We start from the raw sequence: 25,542 nt of genomic DNA on the forward strand, positions 1-25,542 counted from the left end.
TGTAGCCACTGGCTCCTGCTTAGCTTACGGTTCATCAAGATCTTCGGATCTTCTCCATTTATACTATGGCCTCCCACGCCCTCACTGCACTCATCTCTTCGCTTTTTCCTGCCCAAAAAAACCCCGGGATTTTGCATTGAAACAAAGTCGTCTTGTACTACTGCCTGACTGCCTGAAGGAGGAGCTACCTCAAGAATCAGCTGCTAACATTGCGTTTAAAAAAAAAGCCTACAGAGTTTTTGATCCCTCTTCCTTCCCGTACAGACCCCGGAAGTACAGTTTTTCCTGGTTTCCCCGCCCATTTTCCCGCGCTGCTACCCGGCTTTAGGTCCTTCCCCAAGATGGCGAAGCTATTGAGTTGCGTACTGGGGCCTCGGTTGTACCGAGTCTACCGGGAACGAAGCCCTGCCAGATCGCGCCGCCTCAGGGCTGAACCAGACGATGGGTCCCAAACCTCCTTGGACCCTTCCTGGGTGAGCCCGCTACTTTTGACGACCCCTTGAATTATTTGGTATCGCCCACTACACCCTTTCTAGAGGCTGGGGGGGGAGGTGAGCGAAACCATTATTGAACCCGGACGGGGAGGGCGTTCCTTGACACTAGCCTGCAAGAAGGGACCTGATGAAGACAGCGAGCAGTTGAAGAATTGGGTCGCTTGCAAGCTGGTTTAAAGGGGAGAACAAACTCAACACGGAGAATCCCCTTATTGAGGATCCAGAGGGAGAAATTGCAAGGCAGAAAGCGAATAGCCCGGTTAAAAACCGCATATTGCTTTCCTTATTTCTCAGGCGATTAGAGATCCGTTTTTGTTTTTGCAAAACTTCCCTTTCCTGAAAGGGGATAAAGAGTGTTAGCACGGGCGATGCTCTTGCAGGTTGACATAGCAGCGCTGCAATGGCTAGCCCGGTCGTATATCTATGCCTGCTATGCATCTGAAAATGAACACTGTTCAGTTTAAAACAGCTTGCGGCCATAAGAACCAAAGAGTAAATAAAACAGTATTTATTAAGCATTGTTTCAGGGCATACATAGAAGCCGAGAATCTCAGCCAAATGTTTCACCTTTTACCGTTGGATCATTTCGAACCCTAAAAGAACCGTTGGATCATTTCGAACCCTAAAATAAAGTTTTAAATACTCTAGGCCTTTACCTACGATAGTGTCTTAAAATAAAACACCCATAGTAATCCGACCGGTAGAGGATAAAAATAAGTAAAAGAAAGTGTCTCCCCTACCATGATTCTTGACGGGGGGAGGGTCCCTTTGGGGGAATATTTCATAGGGCTGTTGTGGGAAAAATAAAAGTGCTATGGGTATTACTTTGAAAAAAGGATGAGATAAAAAGTAAAGAAACAAATAGGAAGTCAATAAAGAATAATATTTGTAGCTCAGTTTTAAAATGAGGGGTCCTTGGTAATCTCTGAGATTGGTGGTTTTCTTGCAGATGTTTCATTACCCAAACCAGGTAACATCATCAGCGCTGGCTGACGAAGTTACTTAGTTTGGGTAATGAAACATCTGCAAGAAAACAAGCTGAGAGAGCACCAAGGATCCATCAAATGGGAAATTGGAATGCATACTGGAAAAAGAACCTTCCCTTGCTTTTATATAGGAGCAGATTCTTAGGACTTTAATAATTTAAAAACTGTGTCCCCCAGCAAATTAAAAATAGTTAAGATCAAAATCTTTTCCATGATTCATTTATTGGCTAATAATAATAATAATAATAAAGTTGGAAGGGACCTTGGAGGTCATCGAGTTCAACCCCCTGCCCAGGCAGGAACCCTACACCATTTCAGACAAACGGCTGTCCAGTCTCTTCTTAAAAACTTCCAGTGTTGGAGCATTCACCACTTCTGGAGGCAGGTTGTTCCACTGGTTAATTGTTCTAACTGTCAGAAAGTTTCTCCTTAGTTCTAAGTTGCTTCTCTCCTTGTTGTTGGTTTTGTGCCTTCGAGTCACGATGTTTTTTTTTTAGCAACATTTTTATCATTCCATGAAAGAGAGTGTCTGTCCCAAAGTCACCTAGCTGGCTTTGTGCCTAAGGCAGGATCAGAATTCAGAAAATTCAGAATTCACTAGAGACAGTTTGGTCTATGGTTAAAGCATTGGACTAGAAACGTGAGGACAGTGAGTTCTAGTCCCGCCTTAGGCATGAAAGCCCTCTGAGTGATTTTGGGCCAGTTACTCTTTCTTTGCCCAGCTCACTTTACAGGGTTGTTGTTGTGGGAGAAATAGGGGGAGGAAGGAGTATTAGCTTGCCACCTTATTTATTTATAAAATAAAGGCAAGATATAAATAAATTCATAGTCTCTCGGTTTCTAGCCTAGTGTCTTTAACCACTGCACCAAACTATCTTTGTACTGTTACCAATATATATATATCTATTTTTCTAGAGATTAGACTCAAAGGCTGTGTGTGTGTGTGTATTTCATAATTAGAGCCCAAAGGTGTTCACAGTTGTAAATTCAACCTCCAGAATTTCAGATGCCATGTTAGATCTTCTGTCAAATTTTGAAGGCTGCTATATCATAAATTGCACGTCAGAGTTGGAAAATGCTGTTGAAGTCAAAAATAGAAGAATCTGGATGGGAAAGGGCAGGTTTATATGTTTACATTTTGTCAATATGGGGGAGGTAGCAGACAGCGGTTAGATTAGATTGAGGATGCAGATTACATGCCATTCATAGCTGCATATGTCAGTCTATGATAATCAACGTACAGCAATAGCACTTAGGCTTGTATACCACACCATAATGCTTTTACAGCTCTCTCTAAGCAGTTTACAGAATCAACATATTGCCTCCCTCAGCAATCTGGGTCCTCATTTTGCCGACTTCGGAAGGATGGAAGGATGAGTCAGCCTCGAGCCGCAGTCCTAACTTGAGATGACACCCGTCTCAATCGGACGACGTAAGATTGGTGACGCGGTGGTCCCGACAACCACTACTGTCACTATCTAATCAATAAACAATATCTCTCGGTCAAATCGTATCACCAAGTCCGATCTTTGATCCTCTTACTCTCAAGATCAGGGCGGAACCCGTGTTTCGGTCGACCACTAGAACCTGGAACCCTTCTCTATCAACCCAAGGAAGAAGGAAGAGCAAACTACTGAAAATCTTGCCAAGAAAACTGCAGGGACTTGTTCAGGAAGTAACTGAAAATCATAAACTGACTCGAAGTCACATGTACAACACCCCACCCCACCCCAAAAAAACCCCACATTAGTTGCAAGAGTATTATAGATTAGAACAGCAGAACATCTTGTGTCAGGATGAGTGTGTTATCAACAGGACATTAAGGAAAGGAGTTAAGAGTTGTAATTCTTATTCCCTTAATCTGACACTCTCTTCCCTGTCACTCCAGGATATTGTGTAAAAAGAGAACATAGAAAAATGGCAGATCATAAGAAAAACTGTTAAAATTACCAGGAAGGAAAATGTGACTTAAATCAAGTATGCTGTTGGTGTTTTGTTTATTTTATTGATTAATCAAATTTATAAAGCTGCCCATCTCCATAAAAGCTCACAAATAATTAAAAATGGTATACAAAGCAGAAAACCAATACAGCAAAAAAAAAAGAAGTATAAAATCAGGGGAAAAAACGTATAGCCAAGGTAGTCAACTCCATAACAGTCAATACAGCCACTGTACCTGCTCTATCTTACTCCCAAGTTATTATAATAATAACAGTTGGAAGGGACCTTGGAGGTCATCTAGTCCAACCCCCTGCTCAGGCAGGAAACCCTATACCATTTCAGACAAATGGGTGTCCAGTCTCTTAAAAACTTCCAGTGTTGGAGCGTTCACAGCTTCTGGAGGCAGGTTGTTCCACTGATTAATTGTCCTCACTCTCAGGAAATTTCTCCTTAGTTCTAGGTTGCTTCTCTCCTTGGTTAGTTTCCATCCGTTGCTTCTTGTCCTGCCTTCAGGCGCTTTGGAGAATAGCTTGACTCCCTCTTCTTTGTGGTAGCCCCTGAGATATTGGAACACTGCTATCATGTCCCCCCTTGTCCTTCTCTTCACTAAACTAGACATGCCCAATTTCAGCAACCATTCCTTGTATGTTTTAGCCTCCAGACCTCTAGTCATCTTTGTTGCTCTTCTCTGTACTCTTTCTAGAGTCTCAACATCTTTTTTACATCGCGGTGACCAAAACTGAATGCAGTATTCCAAGTGTGGCCTTACCAAGGCATTGTAAAGTGGTATTAACACTTCACGTGATCTTGATTCTATCCCACGCCTGTTGGCAAAACCATGTTTTTAAGGCTTTATTTCTCCTAAACCAGGTGGCTGCATGTGAATTGGGCTTCAGTTATCATCATCTGTCAACTGCAGCATTGAGATTTATGATCTGTTTTTTGTGGGAGGGAGTCATGAGGTTCGGAAAAACTAGATGAATTCTACACATCAGCTAATTAATTTATTACAACAAAGCTGTAAGATCAGGAATCAGGAACGAAAGGGCAGCTCAGCAAATGTGGTGCAACACAAGATTTTCTTGAGGTAAAAACGTTCCATCAAAGTAGGCAACCTCTTGGCTTCTCAGATATGGCTATGGTAGTAGGTCTAATTGAAGTAATCCCTGATTATCAACCTTGGTAGTTTGAGAGCTAGAGTTGGACCATTTTGGAGGTCATCCGTTTGCCACGTCTTGATTTATTTTAGAATAGAATAGAATAGAATAGAGCTGGAAGGGACCTTGGAGGTCTTCTAGTCCAGCCCCCTGCTCAAGCAGGAGAACCTATACCAGCTCAGACAGGTGATTGTCCAGTCTCTTCTTAAAAATCTTCAGTGATGGAGCGCCCACGATTTCTGGAGGCAAGCTGCTCCACTGGTTGATTATCCTCACTGTCAGGAAGTTTCTCCTTAATTCCAGGTTGCTTCTCTCTTTGATCAATTTCCAACCATTGTTTCTCGTCCTTCCCTCTGGTGCTCTGGTGAACAACCTGACCCCCCCCTCTGCCTTGTGGCAGCCCCTCAGATACTGGAACACTGCTATCATGCCTCCCCTATTTCTTCTTTTCTTTAGACTAGCCAAACCCAAGTTCCGCAGCCGTTCTTTGTATGTTTTAGCCTCCAGGCCTTTGATTTTATCAAGGAAAGTATTTTATTTCCAGTGTTGTTGGTAGAACCCTGGCCCTTCTCAGCAACACAAAACAGAAGAAAATACCAAGTTTTGCTTCCTATAGGTTCTGCACCTTGGCATGTCAGCCTTTATCTGTTGAGAACCAAATATATACTCAGAAACAAAGGCTGATTGATGAGTTAGGAAGAAAAAAACCTGTAGTTTAAGCACAGAGATTCCAATGTCATTCTGTAATTTCATGATAAGGATTGGGGGGGGGAATCTTTCTCTGAAGCCTTGAAGAACTATTGATCACTAGATGTGTGTGTGGGTTGGTTGGGAGTTATTCTTGTATGATTGTGATAAACATTTGTAAGTTGGGAACTAAGCAGCTGCAAAGTCCAAGGGCGAGTAGTCCTTGACTTAACGACAGGTTCATTTACTGACCCAGCTTAAAACGGCACTGAAAACAGTGACTCACGATCGTTTTTTACACTTAACCAGCATGTAGATAGTCCCCAACTTGCAACCTTTCGTTTAGTGACCATTCAAAGTTACTGTTTTTTACACTTAACAAACGTTGCAGCGTCCCCCGTGGTCCCGTGATCAAAATTCAGACGCTTGGCAACTGGCTCATATTTATGACAGTTGCAGTGTCCCCGGGGGACCTTTTGACGAGCAAAATAATTGGGGAAGCCAATTAACAGTCGCGTTGCCAACTTAACAACTGCAGTGATTCACTTAAGAACTGTGGCAAGCAAGGTCGCAAAACGGGGCATAACTTATTTAATCAATGTCTCACTTAGCAACAGAAACGTTGGGCTCAGTTGCGGTTGTGAGTTGAGGATTGCCTGTATTTAACACGCACCAGGCTCAGACAATCAGAGATACCCCCCAGTGCACACAGTAAATCATCCTAGAAATATTCTCAAGAGCATATCCTGGAGTCAGAGGTTCAAATGGTATTTTCTCCAAAGACCTTGCAAGTCCCTGATCTCTGTTACCAATGTTATCACTATAATAAAAGACCTGCGCTTGACCTCTAGGTGTTTTAATTACATGAAAACAGAAGCATATAGCAGAAAAGGCATACGATTTAGAAAGCTGGAAATGTTTCTTCTCGTTTCATTCCCAGATCTTCTGAGTGTTAAAATCCCAGATTTTTCAAGCCAAAATGGGAAGTCTGGAAAGCATGTACCCAATGCATCAAGAGGTTGGAAAATTATCATCTAATTTGCAACCTTGACAACTTTAAGACTTGACTTCGGCTCCCAGAATTCCTCAGCCAGCTGAAGTCCACGAGTCTTAAAAGTTGTCAAGGTTGCAGACCCCTGATCTAAACCATCTATTGTTCAACAGGACGATACACACAAGATAGATGAAAGTGAATGTTGTAGGGAAAGTCTAAAATCGTACTCGTGTCTTAATTTTTCCTCCAAGGAACAAAGGGCAAGATGCCTGAAATTACTGCGTATAATTTCAAAAATAGTGCTTTGCAAACCTTTTGATGCTAGTGCAAGAAACTCATACTCATCTGCCAGGATCGCCGTATGCTACCATCATTCAGGCAGACAGTAGCTTGGGTGTGGATTGCACATGGCTTTAGGAAAAGTTGCAAAGTGCCAGGAGCCAGCTTTACATATAGCAGGTAGTCTTTGATCCTAAAATGAAAGGATGTCTGAATCCCAGATTAAGATACGAGTACGTTTTTAGACTTTCCCTACAACATTCATTTTCACCTATCTTGTGTGTATCGTCCTGTTGAACAATAGATGGTTTAGATCAGCGGTTCTCAACCTATGGGTTGCGACCCCATTTGGGGTCGATCGACCATTTCACGGGGGTCGCCAAGCAAGGCTGTCCGCCATTTTTTTCCCTCTTTTCCGGCGGGTGCCTTACCTCCCTTGAGCTGGGCCAGCTGGTGGTCGGCCTGCTCCGTCTCTGCCGCTTGCCAGCTACGCCTCGGCCGGCGCAGGGGGCGGAACCACGCATGCGCGGCGCTCCCGGGCAGGGAAAGTCCTCGACTTACGACCGGTTTAGTCCTCGACTTACGACCGGTTTAGTCCTCGACTTACGACCGGTTGGGGGTCACGGCATTAAAAAGGTTGAGAACCACTGGTTTAGATGATATTTTTCCAACCTCTTGATGTGTTGGGCATATACTTTCCAGACTAGTAAGACAGGAACAGGTGATTTCTCCCCCACCCCTAGCTTAACAGGGAGCCCGCTTTTCATTTTTTGCTTTCCCCCCCCCTCTAAAGGTTGCAGAGTCTGGTGATCTACCAGCGCCACAGGGGATAAAGTGAAAAGCTCATTTGTGGTCTTTCTGCATTTTGGAGAAGATTTTGAGATGCAAAATATTTGTCTGAGACACCATGATCTGGGGATTACCTGGGAGCCAGAAAAATTGGGGGGGTGGAGTGGGGAGGGAATGATAGTTCTGGAACATATAAATGGAAATATAAAGCAAGAGACATAAATTGCACAGAATTGGGCAGAAGTTGAATTAGAACTACAGATAGTCTCGACTTAACAAGAGTTCATTTAATGACCGTTCAGAATTACAACGGCATTGAAAAAAGGAACTTACGACCATTTTTCACACAACCGCTCCATGGTCATGTGATCAAAATACAGGTGCTTGGAAACTGACTCATACTTATGACCGTTGCTGTCTTCTAAGGTCATGTGATCACCTTTTGCAACCTTTTGCTGAGCAAAATCCATGGGGAAGCCAGATTCATTTAACAGCTGCAGTGATTCACTTAACAACTGTGTCAAGGAAGGTCGTAAATTGGGGCAAAATTCACTTAACAAATGTGTCACTTAGCAACAGAAATGTTGGACTCAATTGTCGTAGGTTGAGGACTACCTGCACAGGTAGATCTCTCATTGATTTGTAGGATTTTTGACTTCCAGTTGCTTCCATTTCCATAGTAATATAGATCCAGGTTTGTGTTAGTGGATACGATTAACCCCAGCCTGTGGCACATAGGACTCAATAGCTATCCCCCCCTTCTCCATATATTACCAATATTCATTCCGTTTCAAAAATAAATCTCAGCCCACTATAAGCACATGCCAATCTTTGAAATATAAAATTAAGAACTAGCCATTTTGTATAAATTGCTGCAGGCCATGTAACTAACAGTATTAGTCCGAATCCCTTATGTTTCCTCAAATAGTTAAACTGCCTTACAAAGGTTTTTGAGAACATTGTTACTTATGCAGTAGATGCAAATCCAGTGGTTCATTGGCCACTATAAAATTGGTAAGTTGGTTGGCTGGCCAGCAACTTGAAACCCAAGCTCAGTAAATGTCTTGTTTCTTTCAACAGGAATCGTATTACCAGCCCCGGACCCTTGAAAAACATGCAGATAGCATCCTTGCGCTGGTGAGTGTCTCCTCCATTTCATTTTGGGGAGAGGGAGAAAGGACCACCACCTCACCGTCTAGAGCAGTGGTTCTCAACCTTTTTAATGCCGCGACCCCAACCGGTCGTAAGTCGAGGACTAAACCGGTCGTAAGTCGAGGACTAAACCGGTCGTAAGTCAAGGACTACCCAACCGGTCGTAAGTCGAGGACTTTCCCTGCCCGGGAGCGCCACGCATGCATGGTTCTGCCCCCTGCGCCGGCCGAGGCGTAGCTGGCAAGCGGCAGAGATGGAGCAGGCCGACCACCAGCTGGCCCAGCCCAAGGGAGGTAAGGCACCCACAGGAAAAGGGGGAAAAAATGGCGGACAAAAAAAATGGCGGACAAAAAAAATGGCGGACAGCCTTGCTTGGCGACCCCCATGAAATGGTCGATCGACCCCAAATGGGGTCCCGACCCACAGGTTGAGAACCACTGGTCTAGAGTGATTGGAACACATTTGTGTTTCTGCAAGTCACGTTCAGGACTGGTCTTCCTCAAAGGAGAAAAAGGCCTTGTATTGTAAATATTTCCTTGGGGTTTTTTGGCTTCCTTTTTCCCTGTATGGAATAGCAATAGCACTTATATATACTGCTTCACAGTGCTTTACAGCCCTCTCTAAGTGGTTTGCAGAGCTAGCATACTGCCCCCAACAATCTGGGTCCTCATTTTACTGACCTGGGAAGGATGGAAGGCCGAGTCAGCCTTGAGCCGGTCAGGATCGAACTGCTGACAGTGAACAGAATTAACCTGCAATACTGCATTCTAACCACTACTACACCAATAATACAAATAGTCCTTGACTTATGATCACAATTTAGCCCAAATTTTCCATTGCTAAGCAAGGCAGTTTTTAAGTGGATTTTGCCCCATTTTGCAGCCTTTCTTGCCACAATTGTTAAGTGAATCACTGCAGTTGTTAAGTTAGAACAGTGGTGGCGAACCTATGGCACGGGTGCCAGAGACGGCACTCAGAGCCCTCTCTTTGGGCACGCGCGCCGTCGCCCCAGTCCTAGGCCTTCAGCTGGGTTTTATAAAACCTTTTCGCTTTAGATCTCTGCCGCCGTGTACAAAAAAAAGAGGTTCAATCAATCAATTTCAACTTCTCACGGGAAAAAAAAAGATCTTGCAAAGTTGGAATTGATTGATTGAACTTTTTAGTCTCACCCAGTCTGCCGTTACCACCGCGCCACGCCCACCCAATGGGCCACACCCACCCGGCACCCGACGATGCATAAGTGGGTTTTGGGTTGCAGTTTGGGCACTCGGTCTCTAAAAGGTTCGCCATCACTGAGTTAGAACATGGTTGTTAAGTGAATCTGACTTCCCCATTGATTTTGTTTGTCAGAAGGTTGCAAAAGGGGATCACATGATCCTGGGACACTGCAACCGTCATAAATACATGCCAGTTGCCAAGCGTCTGAATTTTGATCACATGACCATGGGGATGCTGCAACGGTCATAAGTCACTTTTTTCAGTGCCATTGTAACTTTGTATGGTCACTAAATGAATGGTTGTAAGTCAGGGACTACCTGTATAGCATATCAGAGAATGATACTTTAACTGTTTCCTGTCAGACCCTTCCTCTGGGCTCTATACCTCTGTGCAGGCTTTACAGCTGTTAAGCATTCAAATGACCTCTATCATCCTTGGGTTAGAATGATAGCATCTTCTCTTAGATCTCATTTGTAGCTGACTAGATGGTGAAATCATTAAATGCTTTAGTCTCCTTAAGGGAGCCATTGGACTGGATATTATATGAGATGCTTTGAATGTCTGCTGCCCCTTTTGTTTTATTCTTTGTATTTATTTATTTGCGAGCCAGTTTGGTCTAGTGCAGGGGTAGGCAATCTTGGCTCTTTTATGACTCGTGGACTTCAACTCCCAGAATTCCTGAGCCAGCCATGCTGAGGGGAAAGGGAGAGGTTTCCAAGCTGAGCCATGCTGGCTCAGGAATTCTGGGAGTTGAAGTCCACATGTCATAAAAGAGCCAAGATTGCCTACCCCTGCTCTAGCGGTTAAGGCACCAGGCTAGAAACCAGGTGAGGATCAGTTCTAGTCCCACCTTAGGCATGAAAGCCAGCTGGGTGACTTTGGGCCATTCACTCTCTTTCAGCCCAGCCCAGCCCAGCCCTACCTCACAGGATTGTTGTTCTGGAGAAAATAGGAGGAGGAAAGAGCATTATGTATTTTTGCCGCCTTATTAATAAAAATAATAAAGGTGGGCTAAATTAAAAAATAGGGGGCCTCTATTATGAAACAGGGACTGCATTGACTTCTGCCACCATATTCTGCAGGGGAGTAAAGGAGAGCTGAAGTCCGTTCCAGAGAAATCTGACTTCTAACCCTTGGAATATTGCCTGCTTTAGGGAAGCTGTTAAGAGAAGCTAGAACTCATTAGGAGCCCAATGAAAGCATGTTTACTCACAATACTCACAATACAGTCCCTCGTGTATTACTCACAATACAGTCCTTCGTGGTTTTTCAGGAGTAGCTATGGGTACACCTTCTCTGAGCAGTATCGTTCTTTCCAGACTCGGCTCCCTGTTGGTTTCAGCCACTCTGCTTTCTGTAGCCTTCTCAGCTCTCTTTCTGCTGCTTTCCACCCAGCTCATTTCTCGGGGCACAGAAACACACCCCGGCTTTGCAAAGATTCTTGGAAACGTTGGTTCTCTGTGTAACTCACCCCCTCCCTTTGCTCTGTCCTTGCAGGCTTCCGTGCTGTGGTCCATTTCCTATTACTCCTCCCCGCTCGCTGTGTTTTACCTGTACAGAAAAGGTATGGGCTGCTGGTCCTGTGTGATTCCTTGGGTGTTCAGAGGCTGCCTCTCTGCTCCATAGTTGTAGGTTGGTGGTTATCCTTTGGGTGCTCTGCTCCCCTTCAGGAGGGGTCAGGTGTCACCTCTGGTGGCCACTGCAGGTCATCCAGTCGGGGGGCTGCTGTACTGGACAGGCTTTGCGACTTGGAAACGATGCTGGGAGACACACAGCCTCATGGTCCTGTATTCAGGTAGCCCTCGGCTTACAGCCACAATTGAGCCCCACCTTTTTGTTGCTAAGCGAGACATCAGTTAAGTGATGTTAGGTTTTGCCCCATTTTACGCCCTCCCCTCCCACAGTTCTTAAGAGAATCGCTGCAGTTATTACGTTAAGTAACACAGCTGTTAGGGGAATCTGGCTTCCCCATTGAGTTTGCTTGTCAAAATGTGGCGAAAGAGGATCGCATGACACACACATCCCCGGGACACCGCAACCATCATAAATATAAGCCGCTTGCCAAGTGACCGTGGGCATGCTGCAACGGTTGCTCAGTATGGAAAACTTTGAGAAATGGTCACTAAACGAAAAGTTGCAAGTTGAGCATTATCTATATCAGTGGTGGCGAACCTATGGCATGGGTGCCAGAGGTGGCACTCAGAGCCCTCTCTGTGGGCACGCACGCCATCGCCCCAGTCCTAGGCCTCCAGCTGGGTTTTACAAAACCTTTTCGCTTTAGGCCTCCGCCACCGTGTGAAAAAAAAAAAAAAAAAGGTTCAATCAGTCCATTTCAACTTCTCGCAGGAAAAAAAAAGATCTTGCAAAGTTGGAACTGATTGATTGAACTTTTTAGTCTCACCCAGTCTGCCATTACCACTGCAGCCATGCCCATCCAATTGGCCACACCCATCCAATTGGCCACACCCAGCCAATGGGCCACAGCCACCCGGCACTCGACGATGCATAAGTGGGTTTTGGGTTGCAGTTTGGGCACTCAGTCTCTAAAAGGTTCGCCATCACTGATCTATATGCTGCCAGAAGTCACCCACTAAGTCCCCGGCATTTGCAGGCTGGTTTAAGAAAGATGTCTGCAGGATACCTTGGACCTCTGCCACCCATCAGGGAAGGCAGGAGAGGATTGCATCATCATGGCCTGAGATGAGTGGATCAAGCAGTCTCTGGACCAGGGGGGATGTTTTGAATGAAGTTCTGCTAACTCATTGCTGCCTCGATTGCCGGTTCTTTGCTTTGGCTTTGCCTCAAGGTCATGATTGATGGGCGAGATGCCTACTTGGCTATCCCCAAACCTTCTCCCGGAGCCCTTCCTAAATCACACCAGAATGGAAAAATTGTGAAACATGGGGAACGCTCCCTTAAAGAGATCATGCTTTCTTTACCAAGCTCAGCTCCTGGCCAATAGACATGGACGAGCTCCATGTAGCTTCCTTGGCAAATAATACTGCTTTGCCACTGCCTTCTTCCGGGATGGTTTTTCAAATTCTCTGGGGATTTCCTTGTGGTCTCCTGTCCAAGTACTAACAAGGCCTGACCCTGATGGGCTTTTCAAAACCAGCCGGGATCAACTCAGTTCTGCCACTTAGCTGTGTTTTGATTTGTGTTGAGCTAGCTCAAATTAAATGAAATAGGGTAGATTTCCTAGCTTCTGCTGCCCCCCCCTTTTGGGGGGTGCCTCTGGAGCAGTGGTTCTCAACCTGTGGGTCGGGACCCCATTTGGGGTCGATCGACCATTTCACGGGGGTCGCCAAGCAAGGCTGTCCACCATTTTTTTTGTCTGCTATTTTTTTTGTCCGCCATTTTTTTCCCCTTTTCCGGCGGGTGCCTTACCTCCCTTGGGCTGGGCCAGCTGGTGGTCGGCCTGTTCCGTCTCTGCCGCTTGCCAGCTACACCTCGGCCGGCGCAGGGGGCGGAACCACGCATGCATGGCGCTCCCGGGCAGGGAAAGTCCTCGACTTACGACTGGTTGGGTAGTCCTCGACTTACGACCGGTTTAGTCCTCGACTTACGACCGGTTTAGTCCTCAACTTACGACCAGTTGGGGTCGCGGCATTAAAAAGGTTGAGAACCACTGCTCTGGAGCATCACCCAGATTAAAAAAATATCATCTTTGGCCCAAAACAGAGAGCACCATCCTACAACACAATGGCTTCTTGGCCATTGAACTTTTTTTTTTTTTTACAAAAGGTTCCTTTCCTGTCAGAATATAGAGAATTTAGGCTAAGCAATTTGGAAACCGAGAGAACGGCTCTTTGAGATAAGATTTGCAAAACGGAGCACCTTCATCACAGGGAACAAGACCCTGATTTTCGTTATATTTCCGTTCCTTTGTATTTTTGAAAGGTAGATGTGTATGGGGGCCTCTTCCCTTTTCATAGAAAGTTCTTTCAGATGACCAGGCAGCTGTAATTCAGTGGCAAGCATAAGCCCCACCGTGAGGATTGGGTAGTGCAGTGGTTCTCAACCTTTTTAATGCCGCGACCCCAACCGGTCGTAAGTCGAGGACTAAACCGGTCGTAAGTCGAGGACTAAACCGGTCGTAAGTCGAGGACTACCCAACCGGTCGTAAGTCGAGGACTTTTCCTGCCCGGGAGCGCCGCGCATGCGTGGTTCCGCCCCCTGCGCCGGCCGAGACGGAGCAGGCCGACCACCAGCTGGCCCAGCCCAAGGGAGGTAAGGCACCCGCCGGAAAAGGGGAAAAAATAGCGGACAAAAAAAATGGCGGACAAAAAAAATGGCGGACAGCCTTGCTTGGCGACCCTTGTGAAATGGTCAATCGACCCCAAATGGGGTCCCGACCCACAGGTTGAGAACCACTGGGGTAGTGAATGTCACAGAGCATGTACATGTTTACTTTTTCCATGAAAATGTTTATTCAGAACTCCTATTTTATAAACAAAAATCTGCCAGTATTATCAGAAACACATTTTAGCGGGATACGTTTATGGCGTGGAATATCTTGACCCGCCACTTAGCCAATATCTTGTAACACAGCTAGTCCTCAACTTACGACAACAGTTGGAACAGTCGGAATTTCCATGGCTGCTAAGCAAGGTAACCGGAAAGTGAGTCCTGCCCAATTTTATGACCTTTTTCCTCATGGTTGTTAAGTGAATGGCTGCAGTCATTAAGTGAATCTGGCTTGCCCCCTTGACTTTGTCAAAAGCCAGCTGGGAAGGTTGCCAATGGTGATCACATGACCCTAGGACGCTGCAACCGTCACAAATACAGGCGGGTTGCCAAGCACTAATTTGGATCACGTAACCTTGGGGATGCTACAACAGTCATAAATGCGAGAACTGGCTGTAAGTCGCTTTTTTCAGTGGCTTGTAACTTCCAGTGGTCATTAAATGAATGGTTGCAAGTCAAGGACTACCTGAATAGAAAAGAATTCTTTAATGGCCAAGTGTGAATGGGCACACAAGAAATTTGCCTCCAATGCATAAGCTATCAGTGTACATAGAAACAACAGAGTGATAGGTCATAGTTACAGTCATTAATCATAGGATACAGGCAGCAAGTGATAAATCATAAGATACCAATAGGAGAAGGTAGTAGGGAAGATGAGAAGATGAAAAGGATAATAGCAGTACCGCCTACTACAGGGATAAATATCTTTTAGGCCTAAGGCAGTGGTGTAGGAATTAAGTATTCAGCAGAGTGATGGCAGAGGGAAAGAGCTATCTGTAGTTAGAAACTACAGTAAATAAGTAAATGAACCATTATTGCTGGCATATGTTAGTTATTTTTAATGCCTCCCAGGCCAATGTGTAATCAGATAAAATCAATACATCATATACAGTCAAACCTAAAGCAAGAACTTTGGGGGGGGGGGGGGCTGGAAGCATGCAGATTATTATGGTCCATTGAATCCACTCTGATTCTTTATGACTTGCAGGAAGTCCCTGCTGTTTTCTTAGCGACATTTTTCAGAAGTGGTTTTGCTTTCTTCTTCCTAGAATTGAGAGAGAGAGGGACTGGCCCAAAGTCACCCACCCAGCTGACTTTCATGCCCAGGGCAGGACTGGAACTCACAGTTATCCTGGATTCTAATCCAGTGCCTTTAACCTCTCTGCCAAACTAGCTTGCTTTTACTTTGGAGACAACTTATCGAAAACCACAATAGAAATGGGCAAAGAACTGAAAGACAAAGAGGGAGAAAATACAAACCGTAGCTCCCAAAAGATAACCAAGGGTCAGACGTCAACCCAACTTACAGGAGTGGAATTCCTTTGGGCGTGCTCAGGAGAAATCCAAGCTCTTGACGTTTTTCAAAAAAGAAAGTTGGGAATTCGAAACCAGAAGAATTCACTGGCCCTCTTCCACAGATTAGACATCAGATAGGCTTTTCGTCAGGTAGCTATTTGTCATAGTTTGATATATGAAGGTAGAACAGAGGATGTCACAAGTCTCAAAAAGGTGGGAAGAAGCATTTCTGAGGGGTCCTTGATGTTCTCTGAGCTTGGTTGTTTTCTTGCAGGCGTTTCGTTAGCCAAACTAAGTAACATCATCAGTGGCAGTAGGGAGTGGGGGGTTTGCTTTTCACTTATCAGTGAAGATGTCACCTAGTTTGGGTAATGAAACCCTTTGAAGAAAACAACCAAGCTCAGAGAGCACCAAGGACCCCTTCATTTCAACCCTGAGCTATGTATTCTCCTTTACTGGCAGAAACATTTCTCCAAGTTATGTAGGCCTCTTTGCATTGTCTCAGAAACAAACTGGATCCCTATAAAAGGGGTAGAATAATAGTATAATAGAGACATTGTGCCCAGTTCCAATCAGTAGCATAACTTCCATCTCTCATCCTCAGACATAAAGTCTTGTTCAGCTACCAACATACATGCTGCTTTAGGTAGGGCTCTCTCAATCCAGCAGCCAGGTCTGAGGTTCAGTTAGTCCTTGACTTACAACCACAATTTGAGTCCAGAATTTCCATTGCTAAGTGAGACAGTTGTTAAATGAGCTTTGCCCCATTTTACGATCCTTCTTGCCACAGTTGTTAAGCGAATCGTGGCAGTTAAGATAAGATAACCTTTATTGTCATTTTTTTGCTGTGGGCACAACGGCACGCATCAAAAATGAAATTTAATTGCCCGCTCTCAAAGTGAAACACATACATGACACACACCTAAACATACTACGTACAACATATGTATAGGCTCACACCCCTACATATACATAGCAAATAAATATTAAATACTGTCCATCTTGAATATATAACGGAAGGAGGAAACTTGAGAGTTCACAAGGTTAATGCTGTATGGAATGAAACTCTGGCTGAATCTGGATGTTCTGCTACGGATACCATGAAGCCTCCTCCCAGAAGGTAACAAGGAAAACAGGTCGTGAAGAGGATGTGTAGTGTCCCAGATAACCCTGCTCAAGCAACGCTTCTGTGCTATGTCCTGGATGGGAGGGAGGGAACTGCCAGTGATCTTTTCGGCCATCCTCACCACTCTCTGCACCGCCTTCCTGTCTGAAACAGTGATGCTTCCAAACCAGACTGTGATGCTCTATGACAGGATGCTCTCGATCGTCCCCCTATAGAAAGTGGTAAGGACAGGGGAAGGAAGATGTGCTTTTCTCATGCGAAGCAGAAAATGCAGGCGCTGCGGTGCCCGCTTCACCAGTTTCTCACTGGTGAGCAACTAAGCCAGCTTGCTCGTTAGCTGCACACCCAGGAATTTGATGCTGGTAACCATCTCCACAGGTGAATCATTAATGCACAGAGAAGTGTGGTGTTAAGTTAGTTTGCACGGTTGTTAAGTGAATCAGGCTTCCCATAGACTTCGCTTGTCAGAAGGTCACAAAAGGTGGATCACATGACCTCGGGACACTGCAACTGTCATAAATATGAGGCAGTTGCCAAGCATCCGACTTTTGATCACATAATCATGGGAATTCTGCAATAGACATTAAGTATGAAAAACAATCATAAGTCAGTTTTTTCAGCGTCATTCTAACTTTGGATGGTCACGAAATGAATGGTTGTAATTCAAGGACTACCCATATCAGCTTACAATGGTAAAAGACACTCCAAAAATACTTGTGTTTCTAAAAATGGATATATACAAGATATGCAGCTTTAGTGGTGTTCTTTTTTTATTTTTTATAAAATTTGACACAGACTTCTCAGTGGTGTCACCTTTGATCATCTTTAATTCCTCATCTTAACGGGTAGGTTAAATCATTCCTACAATTGTAAATTAGCAAATACATTCTGCAGTTTTTGCAACATCAAAATCATCTTCAGCCTGGTTTCTTTACGGAACGAGATTGTAACATATGTATACAGATGGATTGATGGGGTAACTATTTTCCTCTTAAAGATGTGAATGCCATTTTGAACTGTATTCCAAAATGGTAGAGTTGGACCATTTTTTTAGGAACCTTGGTTAGGGTGAGGAACAGCCAAGAAAGTTATATCGCATTTTATCTTAGCTCGCTGAAAGTACGTTTCATCCACCTCAGTTCTCATCCTGCTGGCTGGAAAGTCAGAGAGTTGCCATCCTAGAACATCCGGAGGGCAGATTAGGGAAGTCAATAATCAACCCCTCTTTTCCTGTTTAAGAAAAAAAAATGCATTCTGAACCTTTGATGTCTCAACTGCTCACTCTGAACTCCTTCCCTATCTTCTCCTTTCTTTCCAGGGTATTTAACCATGCCGAAAGTTGTTGCTTTTTCTCACTATGCCGGGACCATGCTACTACTCTTGGCTGGGATTGCCTGTCTAAGAGGTGTGTGCTTTGAGGGGTCTGGATGTTGGGTGGTGGGTCTACTGACTTCAGGAAGCCATACTTTGACTAGGTTTGGAAATAAGAGATCTCTGTGCTTGTTCAGTTCTAACTTCTCTTCATGATGATAATACAGGTAGTCTGTGACTTAACAATCATATTCGGGAACAGAATTTTAGTCACTAAGTGATGCGGTCATTAAGCCAGACATCATGGGAGCGGACCTGATTTTACAACCATTTTTTACCATGGTCGTTAGGCGAATCACATGTTCATTAAGTGAATCTGTCTCTTCAATTGACTTTGGTGTTGGAAGTTGGCTGGAAAAGTTGCGAAATGCGATCACATAACTGCAAGACGCTGCAACAGTCATCAATGTGAGCCGTTTGGCAATCGCCCAAATTGTGACAGGACCACAGGGGTGGTGTGACGACAGCTGTAACTTTTGAGGAGGGGTCATGAGTTACTTTATCTGAACCATTGTTAATCAAGTTGTCATAAATCAAGGACTGTCTGTAAAACAAGCCCGGAAGAAGCTTCTGTAAAAGCAAGCCCGGGAGAAAACTCAACAGTGAAGGGAAGGGGAGAGATAACACAACTCTCTGGTGCAATAAATCAGGAAGCAAGGCGACCTGTTCAAATGGCAACAGGTTTAACACTGTGTACAAGAATCTGAACTGCTAACCGTCAAAGCAAATTGGCAGCAGATAAGAGCCAATGGAATTTCAAGGTGGGCTGGACTTAGATCTCTTGTGGGCGCGAAGGGACTCGAGACTGATGGTGCATTTGACCCCTCCCTCGGCCTCAGCCTGGTCATCTCTACTACATCAATAGAGACAACATTGTTAAAAATAATAATAGTTGTGGTTGTTATGAGGATTGAAGGGTTGAGGAGGGATTCAAAGAGAAAGGAACCGCATGGGTCTCCTGGGTGGGAACCCTGAGCAAAATGGACCATTTAGGGCCTCAGTCACTGAAAGGGTTCCGGCTTCTTTTCAGGCATCGGACGCTGGACGAACCCTCAGTACATCCATTTCATTACCATCCTTGAAGATGCTCACCGGTATGGCACACCTGAGCACAAGGTAAGGGTAGCTGTGGTTACGTGTTATTCGTGTGGCGTATGAAATTGTTAAATATGTGATTAGAGAATAATCATATTGCTGTTTTTCATTTTAAGCAAAGGAGACCAAAACAAAGTCCTAGTCAGAAACCAAGAAAGCTTTTATTTGTTTTGGCTGTTGCACACCTTCATCGCTCAACCTTCAGCCTTAATGTTCATTCTCTTTTTAAGGAGGCTAAATTTTGGGTGGTTTAAACGTTGAAGAAAAGGGTTGGTTGTATTTTGTCCCGCATTCATCTAGTTCTTTGAGAAGGTTCTCTGAACCTAGAAAGGGAAAACTGTCTAAGCAGTCTAAACAAGGAAGGTTATTTTGTGAGCGTACTTCATAAAGAAGGGTACCGACTTCAGAGGTTACATTAATCTCATACCACATGTTGTTTCTCATCCTTTTTCTCTTTCTGATTATGCCTCACAGAAGAAACTTGCCAGCTACAATTTTGACTTCAGGAGCTGGCCTGTAGACTTTCGGTGGGACGAGTTCACGAGTCGGTGAGTTGGCAGTGGGGAATAATTCTATTCTGTCCTTCATTTTTGGTTGTCTCTTCTTTCAAGTAGCGACAGAAAACTTGGCTGGGGTTCACAAAATATATTATAGGGTGACAAATGTGAATTGAATGGAAAAATGCAGAGGAAAGTTGGCTGTTGCAGACATTCACAAGATAGCTTCTATGTTTGTATGCATAGAATAGGTAGGGATTTACATATTAGCTAATCCTTCCTTCCTTCCTGCTTCCCTGCCTTCTCTATGTCTTTTTTTCCTTTCCTTTCTGCCTGCCTCCCTGTCTTCTCCATCTTTTCTTTCTTTCCTTCCTTCCTTCCTTCCTTCCTTCCTTCCTTCCTTCCTTCCTTCTTCCCTGCCTTCTCCATCTCTTCTTTTCCTTGTTTGCTTGCTTCCTTCCTTCCTTCCTTCCTTCCTTCCTTCCTTCGTGCTTCCCTGCCTTCTCCATCTCTTTTTTGCCTGCCTCCCTGCCTTCTCCCTCTGTTCTTTCCTTCCTTCCTTCCTTCCTTCCTTCCTTCCTTCCTTCCTTCCTTCCTTCCTTCCTTCCTTCCTTCCTTCCTTCCTTCCTTCCTTCTTCCCTGCCTCCTCCATCTCTTTTTTTCCTTCCTGCCTGCCTCTCTGCCTTCTCTCTCTCTCTTCTTTTCCTTTCTTCCTTCCATGGCTGCCTAACTTTTTTTTGCTGTATCTGGCCATTTGTTATAAATTTAGCATCAGCCAATATGTCCTCCATCCGGATGATATATGCCATTCTTTATTCTCCCAATATTCTCGGCAATCCCTGGACAATGTACTCAATGATCTGGCTTTCATGTGCTTTCTCTGTTGGTCTTGAAAGAAAATACACACAATCTTTCCCCTTGGAGTTAAATTAAACTGTTTGGTAATACTTTCAGGTCAGATTCAAGAAATGTCTCCTTGTTGCGGTCAGAACCAAAGCATCGAAGTGCAGTCAATGGTTTTCTCCATGCGATCAAGAAACTTCCCTGCCAAATTGCCAGGTATATGTCTTGTCTTGCTCCTGTTTTAGCCTTTGCGAAACAGGTTAAACAGGGCTGAGGACACAAGAAAATTATATAATTTAAGGCAGATATCAAAGACTACTTGAACGGATGAACATCTTCACAATGTAATCCAAATAGTTAATGACAAGGGATAATGAGAAGGTGCATCAGTTATGCTTTATAAAAGCTATAGAACTTGGAGAGGAATTCTTTTCATGCTTAGAGAGGAGAGGATGGAGTATTATGAGACACAATTACTGCTCTGCATTATTCATTGACTTCATTAGGACTGGTGAAGCTTTATTTCTCCAGTGAAGCTCCGAAAATTGTGAGCTGACTCAAACTGAATTGCAAAAGAAGCTGTCCAGTTTCATTTAAGTCTTACAAATAATGCACTGAACATAGCAAACATTATACAATCAAGGGAATATTGCGATTATTCAGAGATGCCCAAGATAACCACCGTTATAACATGATGTATATGTACATGCATTGTTCCCTCCTACTTTCAAAAATGAATGTTTAGTTTAAAAATGAGGCAGGTTTGGGTTTGCTGCGAAGTCCTGATAAATTGATCTCTTTGGGAAATTATTGTGCGAATATGAATAAGAGTAGAGTAGAATAGAATAGAATAGAATAGAATAGAATAGAATAGAATAGAATAGAATAGAATAGAATTCTTTAATGGCCAAGTGTGATTGGACACTCAAGGAATTTGTCTCCAGTGCATGCTCTCAGTGTACATACAAGCAACAAGTGATAAATCATGATCATAATCATAAAATACAATCATCATAAATCATAAGATACATACTCAGTGATAGTCATAGGATACTCTATAATTAATCTGGTTTTATAGGGGTTTGTATTTTTATGCTTTGTATTTGTACTGTTTTTAATACGCTGTGCACCGCCCTGAGTCCTGCGGGAGAAGGGCGGTATATAAATTAAATTATAATAATAATAATAAATTATTATTATAATAATAATAATAATAATAATAATAATAATAATAATAATAATTATAATAATCAACATAAATCATAATAGGGTACAAATAAGTGCAATCTGTCAAGGGATCTTCATAGCTCAGTGTTTCTCAACCTTGACAATTTTAAGGCATGTGGACTTCAACTCCCAGAATTCCACAGCCAGCATTGCTGGCTGTGGAATTCTGGGAGTTGAAGTCCACATGCCTTAAAATTGTCAAGGTTGAGAAACACTGTATAGCTTGACACAATCAACATAAATCATGAGATACAAACAACAAAGTTATAGTCATAAGAAGCTAAAGAAATAGGCAATAGGCACGATGAGAAAGCTAATAGCAATACAGCCCTACTAGGTGGTTTGACATCCCAGGGCAAAAGACAATGCTGTGGGTTGTTTAGCAGAGTGATGGCATGGGGGAAACAACTGTCTTTGTGTCTGGTTATTTTGGCGTGCAATTCCCTACAATATTGTCTTGAGGGAAGAAGTTGAAACAGGTTATGTTTCACAGGATGTGAAGGTTAAATGATTGAGGTTTTCTCCTAGAATAAACTTTGGCAGGGAGATTGCACAGTGCTGAGACTCCAGTCCTTCATTTTCCCCATGTGTTTGTTGATAGCTTTATAGTGGCACACACCTTCGGACGGCGTATGCTCTACCCAGGCTCTGTCTACCTGCTGCAGAAGGCTCTGATGCCCATGTTACTTCAAGGACAGGCTCGGCTGGTGGAGGAAGTGAGTAAATACCAACTAGGAATTTAGGAGTCTCAATTCCCAGACTTCTTTCCAGGCAGTTTCTCATCCCAATGCAGGTAGTCCTCGATTTAATAACCATTTGTTTATTGACCATTCAAAGTTAACAACAGCACTGAAAAAAATGACTTATGACCATTTTTCACAATAAGAGCCCTTGCAGCATCTCCCCCCCTGATCACATGGTCAAAATTCAGGTGCTTGGCAACTGAGTAGTAATTTTTGAAGGTTGCAGTGTCGGATAGTCATGTGATCCCCGTTTGTGGCCTTCTGACAAGCAAAGCCAATGGGGAAGCCAGATTCATTTTACAACCGTGTCACTAATCTAACCGCTACAGTGATTCACTTAACAACTGTGGTAAGAAAGGTTGGGAAATGGGGCAAAACTCACTGAAGAACTGTCCGGCAAGAGAAATGTTGGGCCCCGTTGTGGTCATAAGTCGAGGACTACCTGTACAAAAAATAGAAATTAGTTTTCCTGATTTGTTTCCCCCCCTATCTGCTCCATCCTGTCTCCTGGGAATCTGGCCTTTGGGAAGCTTAAAAGAAAGGCAGATGTTACTTCAACCCCTAATAAAGGTTGCCTTTCTCTTTGCAGTACAATGGAAGACGAGCAAAGTTGGCAGCTTGTGACGGAAACGAAATCGATACCATGTTCGTAGATCGAAGGGACACTTTGGAGCCTCAAGGCAGGAAACTAGTGAGTTTGACGCCAAGTCGTGGTTTAATTCACAAAAACGTTATTGATAAATCTGCCTTAGTTTCTCTCCCACTCATACTTTGCAGTAAGAATGTACCAAAATTACTGAGCTGCTAAGGAAAGAGTAGACTTCTATTTCCCCTCACTGACATCAAAATGAAATGGCCTTCAAAGCAGGAACTATTATCGATCTGTCTTTTATCATCCTGTCGGCTCACCTATGTGGGAAAATGCCCGGTTGCCGATATTCATAAATTGTTACTTAATATGGTTGCTTCTCGGAGAAGCTGATCACCTCTGCAACTGTGTGGGAAAGTCTTCCCATCACTTGCTTTGCCTGAGGCGCCTCATGTTTCCACTTTGAAATTTTCCTCAGCAGCTATCTGGGGCAACAGATAACCCTGTCTAGTAAACACCGGCAGAATCTAGGTTCAAGCTGTCCTACACTTAGAAGTTGGGCAAGACTTGCTATCAATCTGACTATCTTTCTGTCTGAATACCAGCGAGCTACGCTTTACCCTGTCTGAGATGCCTCATAGAGTTGCCGTGGGGATTAAATGGGAGTGTGCCCCTGAAAGATTGTTTATTTATTTATTTAAAGCAGTGGTTCTCAACCTTCCTAATGCCGCGACCCTTTAATACAGTTCCTCATGTTGTGGTGACCCCCAACCCTAAGGGCTCCCCAAGTGCGCACCGACGCCGCCCACTCACCCGCTGCGCCCGGGGCTCAGCGCGCCTCGCCTGTCCTCGCCTCACTTCTGAAGGTCGCCAGCCTGCCTGGCTCCAGCTGGCTGGGGGGGGGGGCAGGAAGGCCGCTCTGCCGGCTCCACCCAGTCTGGTTGGAGAAGCGCCCAGGCGGGGAGAGGGAGAGAGAGAGAGAGAGAGAACGTGCGCAAGAGAGAGAGAGCCAAAAGGGCGACAGCACCGGCAGAGCTTAGTTCAGCATCCTCCGCGGAAAGGGCCGCGAAGCAGCGCAGCCTCCCTTAGAAGATGCTCGACGGAAACAAATCCGGCGCTGCAACGGCCCCCAGCTCGAAGCCGTGTGGAGACGGATAGAGGAGCGGTGTCTCGGTTCCTAAGACCATCGGAAATATGTGTTTTCCGATGGTCTTAGGCGATCCCTGTGAAAAGGTCATTCGACTCCCCAAAGGGGTCACGACCCACAGGTTGAGAACCGCTGATTTAAAGCATGCATATAGCCCCTCATCTTCCAACCAATTCTGGGAGGCTCCCAATATTAAAACAACATATAAAATCATATAATCATAAAATTCAACAGAATAACAGAGTTGGAAAGGGAACTTGGAGGTCTTCTAGTCCAGGGGTTGGCCACTTTAAGACTTGTGGACTTCAACTCCCAGAATTCCTCAGCCAGCCATGCTGAGAATTGAAGTCCACAAGTTTTAAAAGCAGCCAAGGATGGAGACCCCTGTTCTAGTCCAAACCCATGCTAAGTTGGAAGAGACTTAGAGGTTTGCTAGTCCAACCCCCTGCTCAGGCAGGAAACCCTGAACAGATTAAAACATTAAAAACAACACTAACCTGGTGCCAAGGCAAACCTCTAATGCACAGTCATCTGATCTTCTCTCAGCGCTTTACAGAAACCTAGGAAGGTAGAGGCCTGCCCAACTTCAGCGGAGAGATTGTTCAGTTGCTCAGCGTTCTTGAGCAATCGGTAGCGTGCAAATCTAATCAAGTAACAACTGTAGGGAGTTGTACAAATTAAGTTGACTTTCCTGGCAGGATAATTTGTGCTCCAGGGCATCATCCTGTCGTTGTAGTGAAGGCAAGGCAATCTTTTTCTCAAAGCAGGATCCTCTCATCAGCCCCAGGCAACATGGCCACTTTTGGCTGTCCCTGGATGGCAGGGAAGATATTTAATACATGCAGTCTTTGACTTACAGTAGTTTGTTTAGTGACCGTTCGAAGTTACGGTAGCACTGAAAAAAGTGATTTATGACCATTTTTTTCACACTTAATAATCATTGCGGTATCCCTAGGGCAGGGGTGGGCAACCTTGGCTCTTTTATGACGCGTGGACTTCAACTCCCAGAATTCCTGAGCCAGCCATGCTGAGGGGAAAGGGAGAGGTTTCCAAGCTGAGCCATGGCTGGCTCAGGAATTCTGGGAGTTGAAGTCCACGCGTCATAAAAGAGCCAAGGTTGCCTACCCCTGCCCTAGGGTCACGTGATCAAAATTCAGAGGCTTGGCAACTGATTCGTCTTTATGACGGTTGCAGTGTCCTGGAATCATGTGATCACTTTTTGTGACCCTTCTGACCAGCAAAGTCAATGGGGAAGCCAGATTAACAGCCGTGTTACTAACAACTGCAACAGCTCACTTAACAACCGTGGCAATAAACGGGGCAAAATTTATTTAATAAACTGTCTTACTTAGCATCAGAAATTTTGGGTCCAGTTGTGGTCACACGTCAAGGACTACCTGCGCCAGAAAACTGCAATGCCTCTCAAAGGAACACTCAGGTTTCC

The 25,542-nt window shown here is 44.4% G+C and overlaps 1 protein-coding gene across 1 annotated transcript in view; it reads left to right on the forward strand.

Moving 5' to 3' along the window:
• Positions 1 to 327: 327 nt before the first annotated feature.
• ABHD16A (abhydrolase domain containing 16A) overlaps positions 328 to 25,542 on the forward strand; it is a 43,758-nt gene continuing 18,543 nt past the window's right edge. The window contains exons 1-9 of the mRNA XM_015822441.2: positions 328 to 473; positions 8,408 to 8,464; positions 11,195 to 11,261; positions 17,905 to 17,991; positions 18,988 to 19,073; positions 19,527 to 19,600; positions 20,504 to 20,608; positions 22,221 to 22,335; positions 22,952 to 23,053. Coding sequence (XP_015677927.1) covers positions 342 to 473; positions 8,408 to 8,464; positions 11,195 to 11,261; positions 17,905 to 17,991; positions 18,988 to 19,073; positions 19,527 to 19,600; positions 20,504 to 20,608; positions 22,221 to 22,335; positions 22,952 to 23,053 — 825 coding nt within the window. The 5' untranslated portion in view covers positions 328 to 341. The remainder of the gene's footprint in view (positions 474 to 8,407; positions 8,465 to 11,194; positions 11,262 to 17,904; positions 17,992 to 18,987; positions 19,074 to 19,526; positions 19,601 to 20,503; positions 20,609 to 22,220; positions 22,336 to 22,951; positions 23,054 to 25,542) is intronic.

The sequence above is a fragment of the Protobothrops mucrosquamatus genome, unplaced genomic scaffold, assembly GCF_001527695.2.
Source record: "Protobothrops mucrosquamatus isolate PMUCROS unplaced genomic scaffold, P.Mucros_1.0 scaffold1566, whole genome shotgun sequence".
NCBI classification, from domain to species: domain Eukaryota; kingdom Metazoa; phylum Chordata; class Lepidosauria; order Squamata; family Viperidae; genus Protobothrops; species Protobothrops mucrosquamatus.